This window comes from Cibotium barometz, chromosome 48 (genome assembly GCF_041138505.1).
Source record: "Cibotium barometz isolate CiBa-2024 chromosome 48, ASM4113850v1, whole genome shotgun sequence".
NCBI classification, from domain to species: domain Eukaryota; kingdom Viridiplantae; phylum Streptophyta; class Polypodiopsida; order Cyatheales; family Cibotiaceae; genus Cibotium; species Cibotium barometz.
The window spans coordinates 10,603,480-10,630,802 of NC_141093.1; the positions used below are offsets into that span (position 1 = coordinate 10,603,480).

At 37.8% G+C, this 27,323-nt stretch overlaps 1 protein-coding gene across 1 annotated transcript; it reads right to left on the reverse strand.

The window, feature by feature from the left end:
* Positions 1-20,367: 20,367 nt before the first annotated feature.
* Positions 20,368-22,691, reverse strand: LOC147610804 (putative F-box protein At2g36090). Its single transcript, XM_086785385.1, has one exon. The coding sequence runs from the start codon at positions 21,698-21,700 to the stop codon at positions 20,564-20,566; it is 1,137 nt and encodes a 378-aa protein (XP_086641511.1). The 5' UTR covers positions 21,701-22,691; the 3' UTR covers positions 20,368-20,563.
* Positions 22,692-27,323: the final 4,632 nt, after the last annotated feature.

The window sequence follows — 27,323 nt, forward strand, 5'->3', positions numbered from 1 at the left end:
TAGTGCCAGTCATGGAAGAATTGGATAATGATGGCTAAAAGCACTACATAAATCTTGAGCCACCCCTTTTTAAGGTGAAGGCAGTAGTAACCTTGCCAAAGCCGTTTGTAACTAGAATGACGCTATGAACAAGTATTTTTACATAGCTAGTTATAAATGAACATAGTAAGATGACCCTAGCTGGTCTCAAAAATTATAAGAGATGGAAGCTTGGGGTGGAGAAACCATGTGGAAGAAAACCATCTGTGGGAGGATATGAAATCATGTGGAAGAAACCATGTGGAAGAAAACCATCTGTGGGAGGATATGAAATCATACTTTCATTAAAAAAATTATCCACTCGGTTACCAAGATGATAAAATGAATGTCCTATAACTCTCTCAGGAAGGGATGTCTATAGAGAATCACCAGGTTACCAAGAAGATAAAATGAATGAGTTCTTACAAATCTCTGAGAAAGGGATGTCTATAGAGAATTACCATCAAGCTTATGCAAATCTTGTTTGTTTTTCCCCACTAATGGATGAGGCATCTCTTCTCCATAATTTATCAGAAAGCTAGATCCCCCCAATGGACACCTTGGTCAAGAATATAAAGCTAGCATCAATAACTGAAGTGATTAGAATGGCTGAAGACTTTGCCAAAGCTTTTCTCAAAGAGGCTTCTCAGTCAAGGAATATGCCAAGAAATATACGACTAATTGCTCCAAGAGATCTTCAACTTAGGCACATAATCCAAACTTTCCCAAACTAAAGAGGCACAAAGGACAGAAGGACAGGGCTGGAATCAAGGCTCTAAAAGTATGGCGCCAAAAAGAGAATACTCTCATATGTCTAAAGGATCATTGTGTTGAAATTCATGGATCAATCTCCCTAATAACAATCAACAATCTAATTAGATCCTAATCCTGATCTAATCCTACGCTAATGACAACACTAATCTAAGGTGGATAAAAATGAACAATACTCATGGTGATGAGTGTGTGCTAATTAAATTTAGACTCAAGTTCAGTTAGGTTACAAGATGGATACTCATAAAAGAGATGTTGTGCTTGTATATTCCAATGCTTCAAATGTCCTTCTTTTATATGAGGAAACTACAACAAAGCTATGATAGCTTATGTGGGATAACTTGGCTACGTGACTTGGCACTCTAGCATCACTCATTTCAACACCCCCCCTTGGCTACTTTGGCCTTTATGCTACTTTGGCATTATAGCTACTTTGGCTATGAATTTCAGCTTTAGTGCATCATATGGCCTCAGAGGCTAATTACATCACACTTTTTGTAGAGACAAGAGGGTGAAAAGTACAATGGTTCTTTCTCTAGAAGAGCATGTCTTCAGCCGGGAACAACTTTGACCTCGATGTAGTTTGCTTGCTTCTTTTTTTGATAGCAATCTTCTTCTAGGCGACCAATTTTTCCACAATAGTCACAAACAAGCTTTGGTTTATCTTTATTGTGACATTCATTCTTGGTATGACCAAGTTTTCCATAGTGATAGCATCTTGGAAGTTGAGATGTTGATTGATTTGTCCTTTGAAATCTCCTACCCTTTGTATACAGTCTTGCTCACTTGAATGTGATTTGAATGATTCTTTATCTTTGAATTTGGATTCTTGTTCAAGTAGAGATGATTTTACATCTTGAAGTTTAGTGTTGGGCACATTTTTAAGTGTAGCAACAATTGATTCATAAGTTTCTTTGTCAACACTTTTTAGCAATACACACTCATCTTCCTCAATGACTTTCTTTAATGCACTAAGTTGTTGTTTGATACCTTTGAATTTACTGATGTGTTGTGCCATGGTTTTGGTCTCCTTTTTGTTGAGCTTGTAAAACTGCATGAGAAGGTTGATCTTTGAGCTCTTTGAGTCGGTGCCGAAAATCTTGTTGAGTTCCTGCCATGCCAACTTGGCATCCTTGATGCTAGCAATGTGACTAATCACATCATCACCAATATTTTAAGCGATGAGGCCCAATGCTTTGTTGTTTTTTTGAAGTGGCTCAACCTCCACTTCTTCATCCTCAAAATAAGGTGCCAAAGCCCCTTATGCATAAGAAAATACATGGTCTTGCTTTGCCATGTGAAAAAACTATCACCATTAAATCTTGAGACGACTTCTACATACTCCATGATTGGAAGGGGATCTTACCTTGAGCCTTGATTTTAGTGCTCAGGCAGTGTCTAACCCTTTTACAAGTAATTGCAAATTATATGCTAGAGATAAACTCAATGCGGTGAAAAAATCCCTTAAGTTGAGCAATGCAAGTGGTTAAGATGGATTTTTATACAACAAAGATTTTTCCACAATGGAATATCACTCTAATTTTTCAATTTTGATTTTGGTTCAGCTCAATTTTTCCTAATTGCTTGCTAATACCAATGATTAAGTGCTAATCATAGTGATTAACAATAGTAGACTTTGGAGGGCAAAATTGAGAAAATGAGAAAGCTTTTGGATGGGGCTTTCTTGATGAAATTCTTGCCCTTGATGAGGGTCAAAGGCTCATGTAAAAAAATCAGCTCAAAGATGCCCAAAAAGGTTGATTTTTGCCTTTTTTTTTGCCTGCTAAATAGATGCTCCCGGTGCATAGACTAAGCCTTTAGCCACAAGATTTGAGATGTGGAGGCCTTTAGGTAAGTAGAACACATGGCTAAAAGGTCTTGCCCTAATTTGATGTACATGGCATGAATGATTCAGAAAACGAGTCGATGGTTTATGGTGATTTTTGGCCAACGTACGAATTTGTCTAATTCCTCTGGTTGGAGTGAATAGCTATGTGAGGCCAACACTTGGCTAGAAGGGTTTTGAAAATGGTCAATGGAAAGCTTGTGAAATTCGGGCCACAAAGAGGAAGGAAGGATAAGTTGAGATTAAGTCTCCTGATGATGTGATTAGTGAAGAACAATGCTAGAGTTATAAGCTAAAGGAGACTTAATCTCCTAATGATGAGATTAAGTCTCCTAATGATGTGGTTAGTGAAGAATAATGCTAGAGCTATAAGCTAAAGGAGAGCTTAAACCAAGCTTTGATACCATGTTGAAATTGAATCAAGCTCCCTAATGACTCTAATCCTACACTAATGATCTAAGGTGGATAAAAATGAACAATACTCATGGTGATGAGTGTGTGCTAATTAAGCTTAGACTCAGTTAGGTTACAAGATGGAAACTTGTACTCATAAAAAGACTTGAGATGTTATGCTTGTATTCCAATGCTTCAAATGTCCTCCTTTTATATGAGGAAAGTACAACAAAGCTATGATAGCTCATGTGGGATAACTTGGCTAGGTGACTTGGCACTCTGGTATCACTCATTTCAACACATTGTAGCAATTTAAGAGGGAACATAGATATTTTCAATGCTAGTAATAGCCTAATGCTCCTGTTTGTGACCTACCCAACCCAAAGACCTATAGCATTTGTTCAAACAAATCAAGGAACTCCATCCCAAAATTGGGGAAACTAAAGAAGAAATTTTCCAACTCGGCAAGCCACAGGTACAATTGTTGACTTGGAAGCGGAAGATAAGGGGATAATTCACACTACAATGGAGCACCAAGGCCAAAATCAAGAGTTCTCCACCATCATCCAAATACCCACAAGCTACCAAGGTAGAAGCACACATTCCTTCATTTTCTTGGTGACTTACTACGTAAGTTGGAGCTTGTTCTCGAAGATGTGATAAACCAATGAAAGTAGAGCTGGCTCTAGTAGAAAAATGCTTTTCACATGCCACAAGTCCGATAACATTAAATTTCTCTGGATAAAAGCTTGATCAAGTGTAGATTCAAAGTTTTACCCTTATGTCTTTATGATGGGATTCTCATAATGGATTGGATTACTCAAAATCAAGTAGATATTCACTGCCATGAGGGAACGATCTCTTTTAAAAGTGATTGGAACTCCAATCTTACAACTTGTGAAGATATCCAGAATACTAAAATGACAGTCAAAAGTACGCAATTTATGTTATGAAACTTAACCCTACTGGTGGCAAAAGGAATCAAATTTTAAGGAACCCAAATAGACAAGTGAGTATGTAGATATATTCCCTGAAGAGTTAACAAAGATGCCCATGACACATGGGAAGTGGATCATGAAATATAGTTAACCAACTGCTACGCAAGCCTAAAAATGGATTCTTAAGGCTAGAGCAATTGAGATAACTCTTGGAACAAAAGTTTGTGATGAGAATAATGGTGATTCAAATGCATCAAGATACCCATGGCTAAGCATGATTAAGAGTGAATAGGGCTAAAAATATAAGTTATTAACTTAAGCTAATATGATTAGCATAATGATGACAATATGAGTAAGAGAAAATGGAGTATATTAATCCTCATTAGAGTGAGCCTCTTATATAGGCTGAGTGCAAAGAAGAAAGTGCCAAAAGTTTCTCCTCAAATCACTTCTATATTCACTCTCCCAAAATATATCCACACTCCACTATTCCCTCGCCAAGAGACTAGGTCCCTGATTCTCTCTTTCCATGATTATAGCATCCCTAGTGGGCTGATTGGCATCTTCTAGGCCACTTGCAGAAGTAGAGATTCCTCAGTAACTTGAAGGCATCTACTACTAGATAATTACAACAACAAATATCCTTATACCAAATAACCCTTACATACATAAGTGACTAAGGATATGAACACTATGTCAACCCAACAAATCCCCCCTCAACAAATATCTCGTTACCTAGTGGTCAGTTAGCTCAGGTACCATGCTATGGGTATGATGGTATTATGTTGCCTCTCCTAGTGTAAATAAATAGATACAAGAGATCCCACACTATGGGGTAGTCGAAGATTAGAGTAGTCCTTGGCTTTTTAGAAAGCCCAATCATCTACAATAAAGTTAGCCTCATGAGAGGCTTCCTCCTCCTGGACTTCTTTAGCTTCTTCTCTAACAAGGAGAGCTTTGACTTTTTTCTTTAGGACGAAGTTGCTTTTGGTGTGGTTGGTTTTCCCAAAAAATCCACAAGCCTTCTTCTTTGAGTCGATGTAGCCCTTGTTGTGGTTATTACTAGAGGAACCTTTGTTGAAGAACTTCTTGGTGTAGAACACTTCATCATCGTTATGGATAAGACTTAATTTTTCTTGGAACCTCTTATACTCCTCAAGGAGTCTTGTCTCCACACTTTTGAGCTTAGATTCTAGAAATTTCTTTAAAGTTTACACAAGATAAGAATATTTTTAACTTAGCAAGCTTTTGAGAAGTATCGCTATAGTGAGATCCCGCTGCCCCCTCTGCGCACCGATTCCCGGATGGTAGCAGCGGAAGCAGCTCCCTCTTGCGCGGGGCAGGGTTTCCCACTCGGGGCCTCGCCCTCAAATGTCCAGGCACAAGACTAAGCTAGTGGTCATTCCAAAAATCGAAACCGGGAAAATTTCCCATGCTCGGAAAACGAAGTCAAGGCTGATCTAACCTTTATCTGAATAAACCAGATAGAAGGGAAACTATAAGAGACTTAACTTGAAGAAATCAACGCTTTTTTCCTAATTGAATTAGGCACAGCCATTGATCTATTCATTTGAGAAGTCTTCAGGCTTTTAATTAACTAGTCGAGTTCTAAGCGTAATCCTATTAATCAATTTTATTATTAAAACTCTATTGATTCCAACCTAACCCCATCCGGCCCATGGGTTAGCTACCGCCCGACCACTGGAATAGTAGAACCAGACAAGTACTCACCCACCCATAATTGAAAGCCTTTCTTAACTTTTGCCTTAGAATACAGATACTCACACACTCCTCTTTAAACTTTAATTTATAAAACAATCCATTGACAAACAATTACTGGGTACAGATGTCACAACTCAAAATTTCCATTCAATCCTTGTTTCTCACAAAACAGTATCACTCTGGACTCTTCATTGAGACTAGCAGGTCAACAACGAGATCCAGTAACAGATTACAATAAGTTTCTCGTCATCATACATATATATTCCTATTAATCAATTTTATTATTAAAACTCTATTGATTCCAACCTAACCCCATCCGGCCCATGGGTTAGCCACCGCCTGACCACCACTGGAATAGTAGAACCAGACAAGTACTCACCCACCCATAATTGAAAGCCTTTCTTAACTTTTGCCTTAGAATACAGATACTCACACACTCCTCTTTAAACTTTAATTTATAAAACAATCCATTGACAAACAATTACTACAGTATCACTCTGGACTCTTCATTGAGACTAGCAGTCAACAACGAGATCCAGTAACAGATTACAATAAGTTTCTCGTCATCATACATATATATCTTCCACGACATATGCATGGGTGTCCTCAGCACCGCGAGCCCGTGCATCGCCTGGTCAGAACCCTCCAAGATCCTCCTTAGGTGTCCTAGCACTTCACTCAGGGACCACTTCGTCGGCCCTCGTCCATCGTACCGGAAGTGTACCATTTTAACCATACCGAGGTTGCTCCAAGACCTGGGCAGGCTTTGCCGCGTGAGCCATCCTTTGAACACTCCCTGCCAACTGTTGCAATCGAACTTCCCTTAGAACACACATATACCAAATGCTCCCTCCAGCATTCTGGCGTAAGAATGTCCTTTAAGAAAACAGGGTTTCTATGCAAGTTTTCAATTTTGATTTTCTTTTTAATACAATGAGTATATCTTAATTCCGTATCCCAAGACTTCTAGATCACAGGTCTGGAATCCCAAAAGCAGAATTCCTCGAACTTTAAATTTTTGATCCTCATATCAAAATCAAAGGTCTCAACTTAGTTTCAATTTTTGGTGGGTGATTCGAGTGTAGATTACTAAACTGGTCATATCGTCATTTCTTGAAACTGACGGAGTTATGTCTTGGTCATAGTTTGATTCAGGATTTGAGTCTAGAAAGGTTCTCCCTGAACTATCTTTCTCGAAGGTAATATTTCAATTACTACTTTACTGAATTCAAAACTAAACACGAATTCCTATGAGGAATAAATTAGTCATTTATCTAAAATTTCAACTTCAATAGTCTTTTTTTTTTAAATTTTTTTCATTACTATCCTAGAGAATATGAAACGGTATAATTTTCCTTCACTGAGTATTTACTTATCCATTTTTCCAATATTCATGGGATTTAAACATAGGATTAAAGTGAACTCTTATTTTGATAAAAAATTTTGTTTATGCACCATTTTATGCATAAAAATCAATATTGGTGAAAGCAACACTTTTGTAATTAAAAAAATTCTTTTATGTATCATTTTATGCATAAAAATCTATAATGATAATTAAAAAATATTCTTTTATGCAACTATTTATGCATAAAAATCCATAATGATAAAAGTAACACTTTTATAATTTAAAAAATATTCTTCTATGCAACTATTTATGCATAAAAATCCATCATGATAAAAGTAACACTTTTATAATTAAAAAAATATTATGCATAAAAATCCATAATGATAAAAGTAACACTTTTATTTAAAAAAATATTCTTCTATGCAACTATTTATGCATAAAAATCCATAATGATAAAAGTAACACTTTCATAATTTTAAAAAAAATCTTTTATGCAACTATGTATGCATAAAAATCCATAATGATAAAAGTAACACTTTTATAATTAAAAAAATATTCTTCTATGCAACTATTTATGCATAAAAATCCATAATGATAAAAGTAACACTTTTATAATCAAAAAAATATTCTTCGATGCAACTATTTATGAAGGACAAGTGTAATTAGAACCAAAGGAAGTCTTGGTGTGGATGTTAGAGAAAACCCTCTAAATAACATGATATTAAAGGAGTACTTAGTCAAATGGAAGTTCTTGCCAATAGAAGACGTTATATGGGAGAAAGATGAAGACATAGTAAAAGACTATCCCCATTTTATGAGATGAGGCTCCTCCACTTAAAGAATCAATTTGTCCTCATCTTGCAAAATGAGGATAGTCTTTTATTATGTCTTCCTCTTTCTCCCATGTAGCATCCTATTAAGAGGAACTTCTATTTGACTAAGTACTCCTCTAATATCCTATTCCTCAGAGGGTTTTCTCTAACATCCAAGACTTCCTTTGCACTTCCTTTGGTTCTAATTCCACTTATCCTTGGACAAGCATAGTTATTTGATCATCCTCCCAAAATATGTCCAATATCTAAGATATACTTCTTTAACAAGCTGACACATGAAAGACACCGTCAATTTGAAGATGGGGAGGAAGAAAAAGTTCATAGGATTGATTTTTTATCTTCCACTTAACCACATATTGCCCACAATATCTGGGTTTTATAACTTCTTGTACTTTCCTAATGAGAGAGAACTTCTCTTGGGGTCATACAAGAAGAAAGACCATATCACCTTCCTAGGTAAGGATCCACTCATTGAGACTTTTTTAGGTAAAGATCCATTTTAGGCTCTTATGATCGGTCATTAAGGTGAATCTCGACCCTAAGAGATAATGTCTTCATAATTTCAAGGCATAGACTACTCCAACAAGAAAATCCAAATCATGGATGGAATAGTTTCTCTCATGAGGTCTAATCTTTCTGGATTCATATGCCATAACATATCCTTCTTGCATAAGAACTCCACCTATGCAAATCCACTAGCATCAGTAAACCACTTCAAAAGGTTTACCAAAATCTAGTAATTTAAGAATAGGGTTGGTTTATCAAGGTGGTTTTTAATTTGTCAAAGGCACCCGTGACACATGGGATCCACTGAAATTGGGTACTCTTCCTTAGCGAATATCGGAGATATGAAAATTTGGTACCATCCTCTAAGATCCCTCTTGCTCATGTACCATTTTGACAATATGAATTTCATTCAAAAGAGAGAAAGTGTGCAAAATGTGGTACCATCCTCTAAGATCCCTCTTACTCATGTACCATTTTGACAATATGAATTTCATTCAGAAGAGAGAAAGTGTGCAAAATGTGTCAATTCTCACTAAAGCCTTATAAATAATTATAATAATTTAGAAAAATCATTTTTATAAAAAAATAATGGGGTTTATATGCATAGAAAATTAAAATAGGCCCTCTCAGTGCACATGTGCATGTACACCTCCACTTAATACGATAAAATCAAGGATATGGAAAATTAAATCATAAAAATTAATTAGGTAAATGCCAATATCAAATTAAAAATATTGGCTTAAAATTTCTTAGGTTCCCATGCATAAAAATAAATGAAATAAGCCTAATGTGTGTACATATAAAAATTAAATTATTAAGGCTGTGTTAAAACTCTAAGGTTCACAAACCATGGTTTAAAGAAAAACAGGGGTTTTAAAAATTACCCATGGTATTTTGTTTTTGGTATAGGGTTGATGGCTCATGAAAAATAGGTCGTGCTCTCTATTTTAGTTCAAAAAAGATAAAGTGCATGCATAAAAATTGAAAGTGAGCTCTAGCCCCCAAAAATCTATGGTTTGCATGAAAATAAAAGTAGGAATGGATGAGAAACCACCCATCTAACTCATGCACATATATAGAAGCTCATATTCACTCAATTCAAGTATAGATATCCCCCCCCCCACCCCCCACCCCCCAACAAGCACGACAAGGAGAATGCCACGAGTTTTTTTGAGAAGGATAGGTGATTGTACTTTGTCCATTACTAGTGCAATATACTGAAAAACTCTAGCTCACATTATTACAAGCTAGAGTAGTCATTTTCTTCTGTAGGTTATTCATCAATCAATCGTAATGCATCCCCAAGCCAATTTATTCAAGGTACATTGCTTAAATACTCATAATTTATCTTTTCTTTGTTATTTCTCATTAAAATTTATCATTTTAAATAAAAATAAAATTAGCAATGGAATTTAATATTTTTTGCACAAATTCCTAGTCTAGAGACCACTAACGTCTAGGTTTTATTTATCTCTGCATTAATTTAATGCATAGATCTTAGGAAAAACCTTTAAAAATATTTTTATTATTTATTTATCCTGAACCTTAGAAAGTAGATGTGGATACTCAAATCCCAACCTTAGAATAAAATTTTAATTTATTAATTTATGAAAGAAGCCTTAGATTAGCTTTATTTCTTGAGAGACAAGCCTAGCCTAAAACATTATTTGATAGGAACCCTAGTCTAATTTACCCTTGAAATAATTTATGAGTTAAGGAAATGAGATTAGGAGGTTTAGAAATCAATTGGGAATTTAGGGTCTAGAGAGAAAAAGTGTTAATTAGGATTGTAAAGAGAGAATGTATTCCTTTCTAGTGTAGAAAACTATCCTAGACTAATTAAAAATTATGGGATAAATGTTTAGAACTCTTTTAAAAATTTAGAGAATTCTAGAGAGATAATAAGAAACAAGGAGAATCCCACAGAGAGAAATAGAAATTCTAGTGAGAGAAAGAAAAATGGCCTTCTAAACAAGTAACCAAGGATAGATTAAATCCCAAAATTAATCTTAGAAAATAAAGTGTGGTTTAATTATGATTAGATTAAATCTAAATTCTATCAAAGAAGGTATAATTTTAGAGAGATAAATTCTTGATTAACCTCTAATCAAGAGATTTAGAGTATCTTAGAAAAAGAAGGGTTATATTTGTGAAATAAATGTAAAGAATCTTGAAAAGGATAAATCTAATGAATTTAGGAGTATAATTTTAGAGAGACAAAGATGAGAAACTCACTCTCTCTAGATTTCTAAGCTGTTAAATTCAAAAAATGAAGAAAGAAACCTTATTTTTTACTCTAGAATATAAAATTGTAGAAGTTGTGTGAATCATTAAGAATATTCTCTTTCTAAAAGTAAAAAAATCAATTATTAAGGTATATATAAGACCTTGGATAACTTTAGTGATAATCAAGGTAATTGTTTAGATGCATAAAATCTTAAACCCATAGTGAGGTATATGATACCTTTTAACTTTAGTTACTAATTAGAAAGATTTAGAACAAATAAAGAATTTTCTCTTAAGTGAGATGAAGACCTTAACAGTTATACGTTAGAAGTCCAAGGATTAATGAGAGATTGAGTTGGGATAAACCTAAAAGAACTAGACTTGGTTTATGGTATTATGAAGAGCTCACTAAATTCATGTGACTAGAGGATTTTCAATCGAAGTTAATACTTGAGAGAAAAAAATGTCTCATCAGACTTATGATGGTTTACACAATCTTAGATACATGTGTGATGCATGATTTCCTGAGTAATGTCTTATTTTGTTTGACACTGTATTCATTTAGGATATTGTTTTTGTGGAAGTGTGTGAAGGTACCACACAAGTTTGTGCTATGCTGTCATCCAAGTGGTGAGTCGCATCACAAAGATGGTCGCTTAAGACCTTGACCCATCTCGTCAATGTGGGTGCACGTCTAACACACGATTGATGTAAGGGACAAGAAGCGACTCTAGTGTATATCGCGACGAGCAGGGGAGGTCTAGTGGCTTGGGTGGATGTAAATGTTAGTCATATGTGGCTTGGACATATACATCAATCATCATATATGTAGCTCCTTACATCAATGCCTAGAGTGTTCATGCTTCTGGGAGTTGCATGGCTATTAAAAGATGGTCATTTAGATGTTTTCATAGGTGTTATATTCAGATGCGAGACTTATCGAGCTCCTCCGATTTAGCACAGTGGTCTGGGAGTGTTCAGGCTCAGTAGTGCATACCTTCATGCTCTGAGGATCACGGTCCTGCAACAACCAAGGATATTGTGGAGAAGGTGCACTTACTCTTTCTATCAAAGAGCTTATGATTTAAAATCTCTAGGACTTTTTGTACATACAATTTGTGATCATAAGCATTCTTTAAATACACCAAAATGTTATCAAAGAAGACAAGGATAAGTTCATCAAAGTGTTCTCTAAGAACCTCTTGCATGAGAGGCAGTTGAATATAGTAGGAGCATTTGTCAACCAAAATAGCATAACTATGAACTCTCATAATGCCTATATACCAAGTATTGAAATCTCTTTTTGAAACATCTTGCTCCTTGATTCTAATCCAATAATATCTTAACTTTAGATCTTTTTTTATAAATACCTAGGCAACATCATGTAATTTATCTAAAAGCTCATCAATTCTAGGGATGAGATACTTGTTCTTAATAGTCAATTACAATTTATCTAAAAGCTCATCAATTCTAGGGATGAGATACTTGTTCTTAATAGTCAATGTATAACTGTGAACTCTCATAATGTCCATACGGAGTATTGAAATTTTATTTTAAAATATCTTGCTCCTTGATTCTATACCTTCACTTTAGGTATTTTTTTGTAAATACCTAGGAAACATTATGCAATATATCCAAAGCTCATCAATTATAGGGATGGGATACTTGTTGTTCTTAATAGTCAATTCCCTTTATAGTTAATGCTTAAGTGTTACATATTGCTTTCTCTAGAAGAGTACACGTGAATCCCATGAAGGATATACTAGGTTGTATAAATCCTTGTTCTAGAAAGCTACCTTAACTCCTCCTCCTTGAGTTCAAAACGGCCATTTGTTCACGTTAAACAACCTTCTTACCCAATTGAAAGGAGTCATAGGTTAGTGGCCAAATCATTATCCTTGAGTTCAATGGCTTCTAAAATGGCCATTTGTTCATGTTAAAGAACCTTCTTACCCAATTTGAAGGAAGCATAGGATAGTGGCTAAACCACTATCCTTGGATCATGGAAATCCCATTAGGAGAGGCAAAAGAAGAGGCTAAGAGAGGTGTGGCAATCCCTCTTCTTTAAGCCCTTCCTCTACTCTCAATCCTCTAAGCTAATCCTTCCCATGGAAATGGTTAAGATAAAATGCTGAAACACTCTAGCACACTTAACACACTCCATGCACATGAACACCAACACGATCCAAGCATGCACACTAAAAGAAAGAAAGAAGGTAAGAGCACAAGAGAAGAAGAAATCTTTACACTTGAGAAAAGATTCATTTTCCTTATTCACATTAAAAAAAGTTTATATATACAGAAGGGCTTTTCCTAACCACCCAACTTAAGTGGCTTTCCATTACCTATCTCTACTCATACATACAAGCCTTATGTCTATTGGTCAATTCTGTTATAATATGAAATTTTCTTAGGTAGAGATAGGGATTTCTTAATATATGGAAGGCATGGAAAACTCCCTTACGTAGTTCTAATTTTGTCCTCAAAAGCTGTGAGGAATGGTCTTTGTTGTTGGTGGCATATTCTCCTAGTTTCATCTTTACGAGATGACCTCTATATGTGAAAGTGTTGTACACACCACCTTCAAGCATTTAAGTGTCTTCCCATTATTATGGGTGAACGAAAATTTATATTCGGAGTGGATGAACTTGGAGGAGAACATATCTTCAAAAGATCACATCTAAAGGGCTTCTAGAAACTGGGGATGCACATAAATAGCCCATATATATACCAAAGAGTGGAACCAATGTTGATGTTATCAAAGGGGAGGCCTTGCACATAGAATTCACCATATTTATGCAATTTCATGTGAGACTTTTCCTCTTTAAAGCCTTGGAGAAAGAGCTTGATGGTGTTTGGATGGCTATGATGGGGACCTCTTGATAGGATGTGATGAATTGTGTGATCTACCCACACAACCAATCATGTGTTGGAATCATGTCAAAAGATGGGGATTTGAAATCTAGAAAGTTGATGAATAAAGGATTGATCTTTGTTTTTTCTTTATACCCCTTCCACTCTGCATGGGCCTATGCAGCGGCATGTACATGGGATTGATCCTTTGGTTTACCGGTGCAATACACAGTACGTGTGGTGTAATAGTATGGGTTCCTTAATAGCTGAGCCACCATCTTGGCTAATTATTCATCTCAACACTATTGAATTCTCTATCATAGGGTGGCCTCCTATATCCACCTCTTTCGACCTTGAGTTTTTGTATAAGCATAAATTAGTTCTCTACAAGGAAGCAAGTAAATGGTATCATTGTAATCTTGGATAGTTGGGAGGTCAACTCTTCGAAGAGAATGGGTAAATTTTCCAGATTTGCAAAAAAATGAGCTTACATGTAAAGGGTACATAGCCAAATCAATTGAGGGAATAGTGCTAAAATACCTAGATTTTAGCCTACTAAAATACCTTTTCATGATCCAAGAAGATCTTGGGAGATGAAGTTTCTCTAGAAGACAGTGCATCGAATTACCAAGGATCTTCCTACCAAAGGAGTATTAGATCTGGTCCATCTATCACACATCAAAGTGTGTGTTTGGAGAGGTCTGTATTCAAGCAAATCTAGTAGAGAGAGAAATCCATGAAAGACACTCAGATGGTTAATGAGTGGAGAAGAAAGTTTTAAACTCCCACACACAATATTTGGTGACTTGTTTGTGAACATTACCAGGGTTTATTTAGAATACAACTAGATACTCTGCCAATGAGGGTCACCATGCAATGACTAATATGAAAAGGATCCCAATGGGAAGAGGAGTTGTACAAGTAACATCTCCTATATAGGCTTTTTTGCCAAGGTAAACCTTTACCCACCCCAAAGAGCAAACCTCTTACACTCCTATGTAGGCTTTTTTTGTGCTAAGCGAAAATCTTTACCCACCCCTAGGAGAAAATCTCTTACACTCCTAGGATTAAGAGGGTGCAAAAAGTATCACTAGAACTAGAGAAACATTTGTCCCAATGAGTGAGGAGAGATGGAAATAGAAATAAAGTTCAAGGAGGTTCAAAAATAATTACAAATCTATAACCAAAGAAAACAAGAAGTGGAGGGCCCTATCAAAATAGAGCACCAGCAAAGAGTGACAAACACATAAGAAACGGATAGATCAAATTGTACACTACGGATAACATTAACAAAATAATAACAAATCATGATTTCCTTATATATAAGGAGGATATTACAAAATAATAACAAATCATGATTTCATTGTTTACATGCAAACAATGCTATTACAAGAACAAAGAGATTTCCCCAAGGGGGAGAAGCACTAAATGCTAAAATCATGCCCTTTTTCACGACCTCGAGTAAAGAAGTGTATCATCAACAGGCTAATCCAAGAAGGGGGAGGGGAAGAGGGAGTGGACATATACACTTCATAGAACTAGCCTATGAGCCATCTCCAGTCTTAAACCATAACTACCCTAGCTAATTTATTAAGGATAATAGTTATAAATAAGTAGGGGAGTGGCAAGGGAATTAGGCACTGCTCAAGTTCTATCCTTAAGGTAAAATCCCATGAATCCGTATTATATAGCAAAACTAATGCAAAGCTTCAATGGGGATGGGGATCCCAACACATGCAAATCTTTGAGTCTAGTTGTTGTGAAACATGTGGACACATTGATGAGCTCACAAAGATCCATTCTTTTTTCCTAAAGCTAGGTGGGAAGGCACATTAGCAGGATACGATGCTTAAGCTGAAGGATAATGTCAATTTTACTCGGCTTAAGAACGTCTAGAATGTCTATGTCTAGCTTCGTTATAATATTAAGTGGAGTAATCTAGTACCATAATAGCTCTATAACATTAAGAAAAAGGAGAATAAGTCGATGAGAGATTATGTTTGAACTCTCAGTTGTAAGCTTCAAGAGAGGCTCACCAATATTGTGGTGCTTCTAGAAGGGAGTACAAGGCCCTAGAATACATGACTATCTGCTTTTTTCAAAACTAGCCACATTGGATATATGTTGCAAATTTTCCATTGAATTTGAGGATAACATGTTAGAATTACGTTAGCCTGAGGAAAACAAGACTCAATCCTTGGCTGCACCATTGAGAGTGTCAAGATGCTTGGGTTAAACATAATGTATCTGGAAGAGACCAAGCAGACCACCACTACATAAAGGCCCACTGAAGCCAAAGGCCTAAAGCACAAGCTAGTGCTTAGTGGCATTGGTCTAGTAAGATCGGATACTAACTCTGAAAGGATGTAAACTCCCGAAGGCCAACTCCCTCGCCCGCAAAGAAGCCAAGAGTGGAAGAGACCAAGCAAACCACCACTACAGAAAGCCCGGTTGAAGCCAAAGGCCTAAAGCACAAGTAATAGCAACAAATAGAGTCAAAACGAAAGATGCCGTAATCAAAGAACTGTAGCAAGAACTTGAGAAAGAGAGATCTCAAGAGCCAGCAAGCTCGGCCTTTGTAGAGTCGATAGGAGCTAATGTAGAAAAAGAGCAGTTTATCTTGGACGTGGCTTTAAATTTGCCTACCTTCATGCTGCAGCTTCACAACCCAGCCCAGTATCTCCACCTAGCTCTGCAGGCATTATCTATCAACAAGGATATGCCTTGGGGACCAGCCTCTCAGACTCCACTTGTTTACGGAGCTATGACGCAAAAGTGCCCATGGAATACATGCCTCTAGTAAATGCTTATTTTCAAAGGAGACATCTGCCTCGAGCAACCAGTTGTTGACATCTGCCTCGAGAAACCAACTGACATCTATATCCAAAAGGTGTAGCCAATTGTTGCCAACTATTAAGCTTGGTGCTCTGTACTGAACAACCCATGTGCAAAGGCCGATGACCATGTCAAACAATGAGTTTAGGGAAAAGGTTTTGCTCTCATGCAGGCAACTTGCAAAGCTATACAAACTAGTCCATTGGCTGTCACTTATAACCAAATCAGCATCGCAGTTCTCTACTACCGGTTTGCAGCCCAAATTGAAGAGCGAAAGGTAGCCAACACCTTCTTCTTTACCACACCATATGTTTCCTATCCCACCTTTGACAGGATGGAAGGTGATGAGGCCTTGGACTTCATTGATGATCTTGACAAGAAGAATTACTTTGATAAGTACCATAAGTAGGGAGGACCAAACCTTGAAGGTTTGGGGAAAGACACTGGGAAGAAGATGCTGAAAAGAACATGACATGGAGCCGCCCTTAGTAATCGTCCCCATGAGCTACCGAGACATCCCAACAGGGAGTTGATAAGGAACATGGGGAGGGGCCCCAAGATGCAAACTTCCCAGATCTCAACAAACAAGCCCTTTGATGAGCCACCATGGCCACAAGAAGCCCAAAAGCTGCTCGAACAGGGTGAGGTCCCGCTACTCCTGATCATACAACCATACCTAAATGGGCACAAAACCCCCTCCCATGATCTTTCAACCCCCCTAACCTACTCTTTGAAGGAGAAGAAAGATTGCTAGATGATTCCACGGAATCGCTCGCACCTGCCAATTATCCGAGATTATAATGGTATCATTTACAGGTCATTTACAGGCTGGCGAAGACCCTTCGCTACAGAGAATCAATGTATACATAGACTCGAGGTCTCACTAATGCGGTTGTACCTAGAGAGACCTTTCAAAAGAGTAGTTGCAAAAGACCCTAGTAGAAGAACAAGGTGGATACAGGAGGCCAACCAATGACAAAGAGCGTTCAATAGTGCTAAGATGAAGAATCAACCAAGATGGCGGCTCTGCTACCTAAGGAATCCGAATTGTTGGGCCACGTAATGGATTGCGCTAGTACACCAAAGGATCAATCCCATGTACATGTCACTACGCAGGTGCATGTGATAAAAGGAGTATGAAGCAAAAAAGAAAATCAATCCATTATTCAACTTTTCAGGGTTCGAATCCCAATCTTTCGACATGATCCCAATAGAGGACTGGATGTGTACACAAATCATCACATCCTCTCAAGAGTCCCTAACATAGCTATCCAAACATCCATTAAGTTCTTGGACACCATCAAGAATTGCCTCCAAGACTTCAAAGAAGAAAAGACCCGCATGCAGTGGCACAAATACGATGAATCCCATGTACAAGGCCTCGCCTTCGACATCAAAGATTTGCCTCCAAGACTTCAAAGAGGAAAAGACCCGCATGCAGTGGCACAAATACGATGAATCCCATGTACAAGGCCTCGCCTTCGACATCAATATCGACCCCATTCTACTACACATATGGATTATTTGCACGCATCCAATTCTTGGAAGCCTTCCGGATGCAATCCTTTGGAGATGTTCTTCTCTGAGTTCATTCTCTCCAGATATAACTTTGCGTTTACCCACAATATCCAACACTTGAAGACGGTGCAACACTTCCACATGCAGAGGTCATTGCGAAGATGAAACCAAAAGATGCCACCACGAATGAAGATTGCTATTCCTCATAGATTCCAAGGATGGAAGCTTCCACGAATGAAGATTGCTATTCCTCGTAGCTTCCAAGGATGGAAGCAGGACTAGGCAAGGGAGAGTGGGGTGGGGTGGTCACACTTCCTTACATTAAGAAATCCCCACCTCTAGTCTAAGATCATTTCACATTATGTATGGCTATGGATCCCAATGATGTAGCAATAGCCCTGCAATAAGACTTATATATATAAACTAGAGATAGACAATGGACACCCACTTCAGTTGGGCAACCGGGCAAAGCCATTGTGTATTATATATATGTATAATGTTTGATAATATGAATGGGTAGAATCAATCATTTCTCAAGTGCAAAGCTTTCTTCTCTTATACTCTTACCTTCTTGCTTGCTTGTGTGTGTGCTTGAAATGTGTTAAGTGTGCATACTTGCTAGCTTGAGTGAGTGTGATTGAGCTAGAGTGGAGAGGAGAGTAGTTCAAACTTTCTAGCTTAATCATTACCATGGAAAGGATTACGTGAGAGTACAGGAAGGACTTAAACAAGAAGAATTGACACACCTCTTAGCGTCGTTCACCTTCCCTAATGATCCAAAATACGTGGTTTGGCTACTATCCTACAATTCATTGCGATTGGACAAGAACATTCTTTGACATGAACAAAGAGATTGTCGCAAACAAGGAGGAAACCAAATGATGCCACCACCATCAAAGACCATTCTTCATAGCTTCCAAGAACGAAAGCAAGACTAGGCAAGGAGCATTAATCACACCTTTCATAAATTAGAAAATCCCCACCACTAGCCTACGATCATTTCTTATTATGTATAGCCATGGGTCCTAATGATGTAGCAATTGCCTAATCATAAGACTTGTATAAATAAATAGCAATAGACAATGACTCAATTAAGTTCAACAGAGCCAAGCCCTTGTGCATACATACAACTTTTGAAACGTGTTAGAAGAGAATCGATCATTTCTCAAGTGCAAAGCTTTCTTCTTCTCTTAACCTCTTACCTTTTTGCTTGCTTGCTTGCTTGTAGTGTGCATGCTTGTGTGTATACTTGGAGTGTGTTGAGTGTGCATGCTTTTGTTAGCTTAAGTGATAATGTAATTGAGCTGAAGTGGAGAGTAGAGTGGTTCAAGCTTTCTAGCTTAACCCTTACCATGGTAAGTATTACCTTAAAGGATTGAGAGTAGAAGAAAGGATAAACAAGAGATTGACACACCTCTTATCCTCTTTTCATGTCTCTTATTTAGGACTTCAATGATCCAAGAAGAGTGGTTTGGCTACTATGCTATGATTTCATGCAATTCTACAAGAAGGTTATTTGACATGAAGAGAGAGAGAGAGAGAGAGAGAGAGAGAGAGAGAGAGAATCTTTATTTTTTGAAGCCTCACTTTCTTTAGTGCTTTAGTGAGGGACGAAACATTTCGAAGCAAAACTCCAAAAACCTCCCAAAAAAAAAACTCTCTCTGATCATACCCTAATCTGCTTGTTTTCTACAAGCACAAAGCACGCAATTCACCATTATACCAACCTAGATGAGACCCAAAGGACCTACCTTCGAAACAAAAATCAGCAGCTGGGTTCAGATCTTCAAAGCGAACAAGCCATAAGATCAAATGGCAAAGTGGAATTGAACTTACTGATTGCAGTAGGAATCCTCCAATCACATTAAAACAGCAAACAGAAAAGCAGCCATAACAGGATAGAGCGAGGGGATTATCAGGGTGACCAGCAGCCAAGACGTGTGGTGTGTTTGTGAGAAGGACAGAATTATGCCCCAGACCACACCAAGCAGCAAGCACACTGAGGATTGCCCAAGGCTTATTGAGCTGCAGGCTGGCCTTGCCTGAGATACCGAGGGCCAAAGCTTGATATCACAGAGCTTTCATCAAATCACGAGACTACTTTCATAAATGATGGATCACAAGTCCACAAAGGCTGCTCCCACCCTGATTAGATTACACAAGCTAATATAATGGTTGCTCTTCAGCCCAAAAAGAGGCTTGCTTCACAAGGCCACACAGCATCTGCAACTTGCTGTCCAGATGCTTTGAGACATGCCCACAAGATGGGTGGACACTCAATTCACTCTTTCTGCATTGGTTGGGAGGCCTGAAAATTACACAACCTTGGCTGTAGTCTGCCCTTGAGATGCAGTACAGCTTTAGCAAAGGAATTGGCCACGACTCCAAGTCAGCTTTTGATCTGAGCAGCTCCTCTCAAATGAAGCCAATAGTAAATCCACAATTTTAAACAGCCTTACTTTTTAACGTGAACACTCATCTATCAATCCATAACTGTTCACCTTATGCAAACATCACTGGCACAACCTGGTCTGTCAAAAAGTGTCCTTCCCAAAACCCTTGAAAACGTTAAATGATTTCAGCCTTAACAAAGAGCATTAGCAAGTTTAGTACTTAACTGGCAACATAAAGCATTTCATGATTATCCACTCTTACTTCGCACACTGCAACACAGAGTATAAGCCACTCTTGTTGTGTACAGTTGCCTCATTGAAAACAAAAGGGGGGAAGGTGGGGGGAGGAAAACAGGTGACCCATATCAAAACATGAAGTAACAAAATGACATGAAGGACAGGATCCCACAGATGATACAGACAGTATCGATCCACCCTTCACTCCTCAGCTTTTCTTCCTTCAACTCTGATTGGGCCCTGATGTATTGGCGGTAAGACTTCAACACTTTGCGGTGATTCATGCTTTTGCGGCAACTCAGAGCTTCCTTGAGAGCTAGGAGGCTGTGCCGCCCATTGAGATGAGCCCCTGCCATGTCCTCTAGCTGCATGCTGAGCTCTGTAATCATAAGGGAGCTCTTTTTCCCCTCTGCTAGACCCAAGTTGGACAACAGTCTGCATTTAAGAACCACATTGCACTGAACAACTTTACGTGATAACAAACGGTGGGCAGGTAGAATTGAGCCAAACCGAACCAAGAAATGCTTGTCACTAGGCCAGTGCCGCTGGCCGCCAAGAGGCCACCAGCTAGCAAGATTAGCCATCTGCTTAGTCTTTGTATTGACTATAATCCAGCTTACCCTAATTTCATCCGAGAGTGCCTTCCAAAAGCGGCCGTCCTTCCTTTCCTTCTCAATTGACATCACTGTTGGCAAGTCCTCGCTTATCACAATGCCACTAGTGGACGCCTGATCTTCATCTTCATCACTGTAGCTCAACAAATCGATCCTGAATGGGCAATTGGAAAACCACCCATGGAAGTCACCCGCATCTGGAATGCCATGCAAAACCCTGGATTCAACTGGCTTCCCTCTGAACACAACATCAACAATGGAGACAAAGTCATCTGGCGAGATGCCAGAGAGCTCTTCAATCATGTCTTCTTCATCATCAAACCAATCCTCTGCATCCTTCAGCGTGGTATCAGACACATCAAACACAAAAGGCTGCTTGTTGACTATAAGGGGAAAGCATTCGCTGTAGAACTTCCGAAAACCTCCTAGGGAAGATATTATGGACTTGACTTCTGGATCTTTGGTGGAAGGCCACTGTTGATTGCACACTCTTTCCCATATCTTTTCATTGCTGGAAACAGAATGGAAAACTGAAGCTGCACAGGCAGCCGTGGCCAGGGTCACTCCATCCACCCGACTGAGCACTTCATGAAGGACGTCATTGTTGACAAGCACCTCCACATCATCTTCTAAGCACCGTTCCCCCATCATAACTGCTAGCCTTTGAATTTCAAACTCAAGCCCAGCAGGGCTAGAAACGGTAATGAAACCCTAGAACGCTCTGGAGAGAATGGATCCGTGGAAAAGCTAGAAAGGTTAAATTGAGACCCCTAGAAATGAGCAGCTCAGAATGAAGAACACAACAGGAAAGACATCCAAGGTGTATGCGCAAGAAAACCTCACACATACGGCATGGAAGAACTGGAACCCTAGCCCTTCACAAAATGTGTTTATCGAAAGCAAGCAGGAACCCTTAGATAGAAAGAGGTTGTGGGAAGAAACCCTGGGCAAAATGAGCACCTATGATGACCTGACAGGGTCGGAAACCGAGAACAGACCTACACAAGATAAAACCCTAGAAATGACACGGCAAGATTAGACTCAAGAGGCCCCTAGTACGAAAGATTCTCTTGAATGAACTTTAGCAGAACGGAACCCTACACTGATCCTGCACAGACTGAAACCCTAAATTAACCTAAGTCCTACACAGAAACAGGACCCTAAAATGAGCTAAGCGGATCGCAAAAAGGGTTTGCTTGCCCAAAGTCGTTGATGGGGAAAAAGGGGCAATCTCTTTCTCTCTCTAACGACCCTGCTAATTTTAAAGCCCGAGTTCGCCCAGCTTGCAGGCTCAGAGCAGGAGCATAACTGCTTCTGATGATGATTTGAATGACAGAAAATGGAACCGTTGCTGCATATCTTACTGTCTACTGCACCCTGTGCTTCCTCTCTCATCGAGCTTTGAATGAAGGGAAATCTTGACATTACCTGACATGTATATACATATATTGGATGGAGCGCAAGGCAGCATGTGATCGTGCTGGGGAAGGCTTCCTGATAAGCGCCAAGAGCATGAATTTGCACCATAGCCGGCGTTGAGAGGATCTTTATTGCTGTCAAGACGGCTTACAACGTGGGCGATAAGGATGCCTGACCACATCAAATTATTTCATTTCCACACGCCAACCTTGATAGGGCACCCCAAAATGGTTGTTTTGCCTGAGTATGTATGCAGACTCTAAATTTCCAAGTGGTTTTGCTAGTTTTTGAGGGATATTTAAATGTAAGAAGATAAAGTTCTCCAGATTGTGCTTGTGAAGTGAATATATTTTTTAAAGATTGAGCTTACCAATGATTGTTCGCTTCTCTCACACCGTGTAAACGAGCCCTATACCAAGATTCATCAAGATTCAAGATCACCCACGTCGCATTTGAACAGCGGGCATCCATGGCATCATGTGAAACTGCACCAGTTTGCAAATTCACGGTCCATATGCATATACCTACCTATCCAAAATCTTGGAAACACCCCTAGAGGCACTCGTGTGGTAAGCTCCTCGGCTTTGATAGGTACTAGCATTTCGTGTCTGAAAACACCCTTGCACCGTTCATTGAATGTGTGAAACACCTAACGACATGCAAAAAAAACTCCCGAGCTTGGATGGGCACCACCTTCTCATGTTTGTCAACACCCCTTCATGAGATGGTGCTCCATGACACATCCAAACCTCATTTGGCTCTTTGTGTACTTTCGTGGATCCTTCTACATGAGTCAACGAGATGGCACTCCCATCTACAAGAGTTAATATCATTATTAGCCTCTTTACGTACTCCCATGGAATTGTCTAGCCAATCTTGCCAAGTCAACATATATCAAATGAAAAATCATTGCCAGTAGGCCACCTTGTTTGCATGTTCCATCAAGCAATGCAAAAGTTGAGCCATTCATCATAAAATCAAAATTCTACCTTTTATAACATACAATGGCACATTTATTAGCCATGAATGCAATCAACCTACACTTTGATTGGTGGATGAGAAGCGTGCAAAAAAATGCTACCCATCAATGATTTCAAATTCTTGTATTTCTTTCACTCAAAAAAAATTTGATTTGTGATAATGTAGTTAGAGACTAGCATTTCATTACCAATGTCTATCCTTGCTTAACAAGATGGCAAATGAGATATGTATGGCACTGCCTATATCTTGAACCTACCCTTCATTTTGTGATGGTTACTCACACACATGACCATACTTACTAATCATCATTGTTGTGGAAGTACATCAATGCATTCTACCCTCATTGTATTATTCATGCAACCATGCATTGATTCATTCATCGATTCATTGTCCTCCATTCTTTACATAAATCTACTTGGACAAGTCAAATACATCCAATTTGCTTCTTCCTCCAACCCCACTCATAAGCCAAACATATAAGGACCTTTCTACTTTTCTTAACAATCCCCCAAACTTCCACACCACTTTCTAGAATTCAAGCTTGGAGCCTTACACCATGCATATGTATGATACATTTATACCACATGCCCCTATGCATTTCTTGCTCAATGCAACAATCCCACTTTCATGCCACTCCCACCCACATAAATATTCACCAAATGAAGATGTGTTACATGGGCATTTAATCGTGAACGTTATAGCTATATTGGATCATACCATTGCCTTGCTAGACTTGTCACAAATGAATGGTAGCACATTGAATTCACCAACCCCATTATGTGTGGCATGATGATTATATTTAATCTATACTGCTAATCAAGAATATTAGATAGTGTAGTGTTGCAGTGTGGAAGAGCCGTCTATAACATTAAAGTTGCATTTTCAAAAAAAAAACTTTCCCTATTAAATATAAGAAATTAAAAAAAGGTTATATAGTTATAATATAACCCCATTATGTGTGGCATGATGATTATATTTCTTTAATCTATAAAGCTAATAAAGAATAGTAGATAGTGTAACATTGTAATGTGGAAGAGCCTTCTACGATATTAAAGTTGAATTTTAAAAAAAGAAACTTTCCCTAGCAAGTACAAGAATGAAAAAAAAGGTTATATAGTTGTAATATAACAAGGTTGCAATCAAGACCACAATTCAAAGCATGGAATACATCCCAAACTTGGTCATCCCGGCGGTGAGTCTTGGGTCTTTGCTTTTTGTATCCACATATGTAGGTTTAATATTCGTGAAATTTTTAAAACCTTGTAGCTCATAGTAACCTTTATGGCAACTAGTTGGGAACCCGTGCTTCGCACGTTTTTTGAGGCTTCTAAAATCAAATTCTACCCAAACCTCCTCCTCCCTTTCCCAAACCTCCAAATTCTTGTCACGTGGCAACTTTGTAGTAAAACTCTTCCTTAAGATAATATAGAGATGTGTGTGTGTGTACACATACACATGTGCGTGTGTGCGCGTGTGTGTGCACTCGCATTCTTGCATGTGCATATGTGCATGTACGCACACACACATCCATATATCTATTCTTAAAAGCATATTTATAAAAACATGACTCTTTCACACATTTTGTGATATCTCTTCTAGAGTCTTCTATTGGCTTTCATTCTACCAACCCACCTACCTAAATATAAGCCAAATTATTTTTCTATGAACTTGTCTTGTCAACCATTTTGAAGCCTTTTAAAAACATCACAGCTATAATTATGACAAGTTTGGTTTCAAATTAAGCACCCCAAGATGGTTATCACATCACATCAATAAAATTTGATTACCCAATGTGTGATCCTTACGTATTTATAAGGAGCAAGTTTTAAAATCACTTGCAATCTTTGGTGGTTACAAACGGTTGAATAATTATTTTTATTGAAACTCATTATAACATAATTTGTCTCACAATTGCATGAATTTTTAGATGCCATAACTTGTTCTAGGTGACTCTTGTATTGATCCTTCATGTAGCTTACACCCCGTAAGTATTTATACTATGTGTACATACATATTAAACATTTGGTCCAACCTTCATGCTTCTTGTTTTGCAAATGTGGAACTAATCTATTGCACATAAATAAAGACTACTAATTTTGTGTATTTTCTTGTAGATATCTTTTTGTTTTTAGTCAGCATATGCAATGAATGCATTTATTCTTTTCTTATCAAAGGAGATTATATTAAACTCAAAAGATTCATTAGTATTTTACGGTATAAAGGGATAATTCTGCATATCAAATTCTACATTGAAACAATTCTTCCATTTATTATCCATGGAAGCACACCCATGAAAGGATAAATTCTACATCGAAACACTTCTTCCATATATTACCCATAGATAATGCATAGAAGAGAATTGTTTTTTTTTAAATTAGGTCTACTCATATTGCTATAGTTGAAGGAGATGCAATTGCTAGATTCTAACGTACATAAATATTGAACTTGCTCTCCATTATATTTCCATAATTCTCTCATTCACCCTTTTGAAGTTCAATGTTTTCAAATTTAAATTCTTATACACCACCAGCACAATCTCCTTTCTCAAATTAGCTGGCTTTGTATGAACCAGTATTTGTCAACATTATATTGGAATTTACATGTATGTTACTAGGCTTAAAAGTCCATGCTCCCGAATTGGCTACGTATGATGAGAATCTTAAGTGAAGAGACCTTTCCAGCCTTGCATTAACTTGGTGACATGAGGCAGCTTCCAAAACAGAGTATGGATTGGACTTTTTCAAAAGCATTCCTTATGTGCTCCTTATGATTTTGATGTCTAAAGCATTCTATATGTTCTCCTCTTTATTATGATTTTACTTTCTTTTTTTTCTATTTGAAGCATGCACTTTTCAAATCTTATTCATTTCGAGTGTCCATGAGTGCACTCCAACCAAATGAAGCTCAAGTGAGTGAATCTTTGTTTATGTAAGTTTGTTGAATCCTAAAAAGGACCTAGTCTTGTTCTAGACTCCTTGATCTAAGTATTATATCAGCATGATATCGCATATGCAAGACCTCTCTATCACAAAGGTCTTATAATATGAATCAATCCCAAAATAAGCTAAGAAGGTGAAAAGGCAACTGTATGCTCTTTTGATCAATTCTTCATGCCCACTAAAATAACCATAATGTAAGAATTGTAACAAATATTCATAATGGTTTAAAAAGTGTGACAAGGCCCACTATACAACTTTAATCCACATGATATTTAGCTATAAGAATTATGAATCTACAAAATAAATTCCCAAAAAGGCATTCAATTTGGATTATGCCCTTAGTAGAAGATTTAAGGACTCTTATCACATGTTGGTCGAAGATGACACAAAGTTATTTCCCTCAATGAGAATTCCATACTAACATTCGATATTTTTGGTCTTTCTAATTTCATCAAAGAGAGATGTGCACTCGCATACATGAGCATATAATTACAGGTTACAATATGCACTAACATTCAATATTTTTCATCCTTCCAAAGAGAGATATGCACTAGCATACATGAGCATAATAATGCTTTGCCAATGATTTCCAAGCAAAATGGAGCACACTTTACTGATTGATGAATGATTTCCAAGTAGAATGGAGCACAGTTTACTGATTGATGAAGAGCATTGTCTTTAAATTTGCATGCATGCATTGTTAAATTTAAAATAATTATTCAATGGTTATTTATAATAGTTATTTATTTGGACATCGGTGGATGTGAGAGAAGGTGAAAAAGAGTAGAGATTCAAGATTGTGCAATCTTACATTCACATTAGTTGACCACATGGGGTGGAGAATTCTATGTGTCAATTAGGGATGTCGTATGGAGATGATGTTTTGAACTTTAAATTGATATACTCTTTTCCTTGTATAAGAGAGAGTCACTTAA

What these genes read in the sequence shown, in the direction of transcription:
- LOC147610804 (XM_086785385.1), bottom strand. Translation starts at nt 21,700, where the DNA reads ATGATGGGGGAACGGTGCTTAGAAGATGATGTGGAGGTGCTTGTCAAC.